At 37.8% G+C, this 2,456-nt stretch overlaps 1 protein-coding gene across 1 annotated transcript in view; it reads right to left on the bottom strand.

Annotated features, from left to right (window-relative positions):
• AK9 (adenylate kinase 9) overlaps positions 1-2,456 on the bottom strand; it is a 137,262-nt gene that overhangs the window by 42,428 nt on the left and 92,378 nt on the right. The window contains exon 23 of the mRNA XM_023512441.1: positions 1,427-1,687. Within this exon, the coding sequence (XP_023368209.1) occupies positions 1,427-1,687 (261 nt within the window). The remainder of the gene's footprint in view (positions 1-1,426; positions 1,688-2,456) is intronic.

The raw sequence follows: 2,456 nt of genomic DNA on the forward strand, positions 1-2,456 counted from the left end.
TCTTTAGCCAATATTTAATATGGTTATAAATAGTAAATACCATTTACTATAGCTAAGGGGAGTTACTAGAGGTAAGATAATTGGCCTCAGGATCTTATTTTATTACTTTTTACTAAAACTTTGTTCAATTTATCTCACACACTTACGTGGCTTAACTGATTTTTGTTATCTATCTTTTTTTTTGAGACAGAGTCTTGCTTTGTTGCCTATGCTGGAGTGCTGTGGCATCAGCCTAGCCCATAGCATCCTCAAATTCCTGGGCTCAAGCAATCCTCCTGCTGCAGCCTCCTAAGTAGGCCTGTTGTCTTTCTTACAATTATACAGTATAATCTCTCCAACCTAGATCCTGATTAGGGGATGGGCCAGCCAAGCAGCCAGCTGAAACGCAACCTATCAGGGGTTTCCAGCCCGATAATAACAAATAGAAAGCAATGTGATTGTTAACTCAGGTCAACCTTCTCTAAAGAAGGCTCACCTAGGTTTGTTAGTAAACAACAACAGTTCTTAATCAGCATGAAACTATTTTTGTTTGAGTACTTTTGTATTTTAAAATTCTGAAACTGAATAAGTAAGGTCTGGCAAACTGCTGCTTACCAGGATTAAATTTATTATCTAGAAATAAAATCCCTTGATATGCCTTCTGAGAAGTCCAATGATTGGCAAAAGAAAGCCAAACACAAACTATAGACAAGCAGACAATATTCGCTGTATTTTAAAATCCAGACCTGTTAAATAAAAACTCCTGGATTTGTGCACATTTTGAATTAATAGAATATTGTTTTCTACTGACATTACTAAATATAAGTGAAAAATATTTAAAGAATATGTTTGAGGAGATTGTCCCATTACCTGTTAGGACACCATGTGTTTCTAACCCTGCTCACACCTGGGCCCGTCTTACAGAGATCATTTGAGAATAAAATGGTCTAGCTGTCTCAGTTAAAGTGTGAACTGGAATTAAGAACTTTATTTTACAACTCTGGGCAGAAGCCATCTAAAAGATACATAAAATCTTTCTGGTAAGATATCATTAGAAATTAATATTTTGAGATCTCCATTGGAGCTGGAGAAGATTTTTATGATATTGGATAGAAAATAGCAAACACGGTGGTGGAAAACCTTATTGTCTAGCTTGGGCACATCAAATAACATAGTCCCCAATAAACGCTATATGACAGGCCATCTTCTCAGGAAAGCTCTGTTGATTTTTATTGGAGTTATGTAAAACTTGGTATTTTATATTCTAGATGACCAGGAAGATCTATATTTAACATATGAGGAGGATGACTCTTTAAATGATGTTTATGGGTTATTTTTTTTTCTTCATAGAAACTTTATAAAGTTTTATACATGCACTACTGTATTCTAATTCTGCAAAGTCATACCAGTAAGGTGCAGCTTTCTAGAGACAGATTCATACTACTACCGGCTTTTTGGGGTTTTCTTCCTCAATGTTGACATTGGTCTGAATTGCAAGCTCTTCGAGTTCTTGCTTCGCTTCGAGTTCTTCCTCAGACTCTTCGTCTAATTCAGGTCCAATTCTCTTTTCAGTTTTGAGCATTAATTTCTCCTGAAGAGCTTCTTCAAACTGAATGTGAAAGATCTCCAGCTTCTCTGCTAACTGTCTTCCACATATAGTTTTGCCAGAGCCGTGAGGGCCAAGAAGGCATATTCTCAATGGAGGAGCCTGCCACAGGGATAGGAAGGGAGGGCCGGGACAGAGGCAGAGAGAAGAAAAGGAACTTTTGAGGAATTTGAAAAACATAAGGCTTAATAATTGCTCTCCCTAGGACTAGGTAGGAACTATTATCGCATGAACTCAAAGATGTTTAGACATTAGATTTCCATTAACATAATTCATTGCATCAACAGTGGTCCTAACCAGGGATCATCACTAACCGTGGAATATTTTTACATCCTATGCCAAAAGGCATTTAATACAATTCAATTTAATTACCTTTGTTTTTTAAAAAAGTTTTAGTTAATAAAGACTGGAAAGACACTTTCTTAGCATGATAAAAAAGCTCTCCACCAAACAAAAAGCCCGCCTGTTACTAATAAAACTCTGTAGAGTCTTCTCCATTTATTTCCATAATCTCTAGACCAGAGATGAGAAGCCTGAAGCCAGAGAACCTACAGGTGTGTGGCTCAACCCTTGGATGCTGAAATTGTCAAGGTCCATGGTGAGAGCTGAGATGAAGCAGGAGCTAAGTCTTCTGTGAATGAGAGGAAATACTGTGAAATTGGTAAGTGACAGTAACCAGGAGGGAGGGTTGGGGATACATCAGGGCAGTATAAACCTCAAAGAGGCCAGAGATGTTGCAAGAGAAAGGGAAAAGAGTAGAATTGTATGCAATTATGTAGCCGCAGTCTCACATATGTTTGGATCACATTTTAGCTCCCTCAGCAATAAAACTGCTCATCTACATGGCTTGGCGCTGGTGGCACAGTGGTTA

The sequence above is a fragment of the Otolemur garnettii genome, unplaced genomic scaffold (genome assembly GCF_000181295.1).
Source record: "Otolemur garnettii isolate 467f Iridium unplaced genomic scaffold, OtoGar3 scaffold00002, whole genome shotgun sequence".
Classification (NCBI taxonomy): domain Eukaryota; kingdom Metazoa; phylum Chordata; class Mammalia; order Primates; family Galagidae; genus Otolemur; species Otolemur garnettii.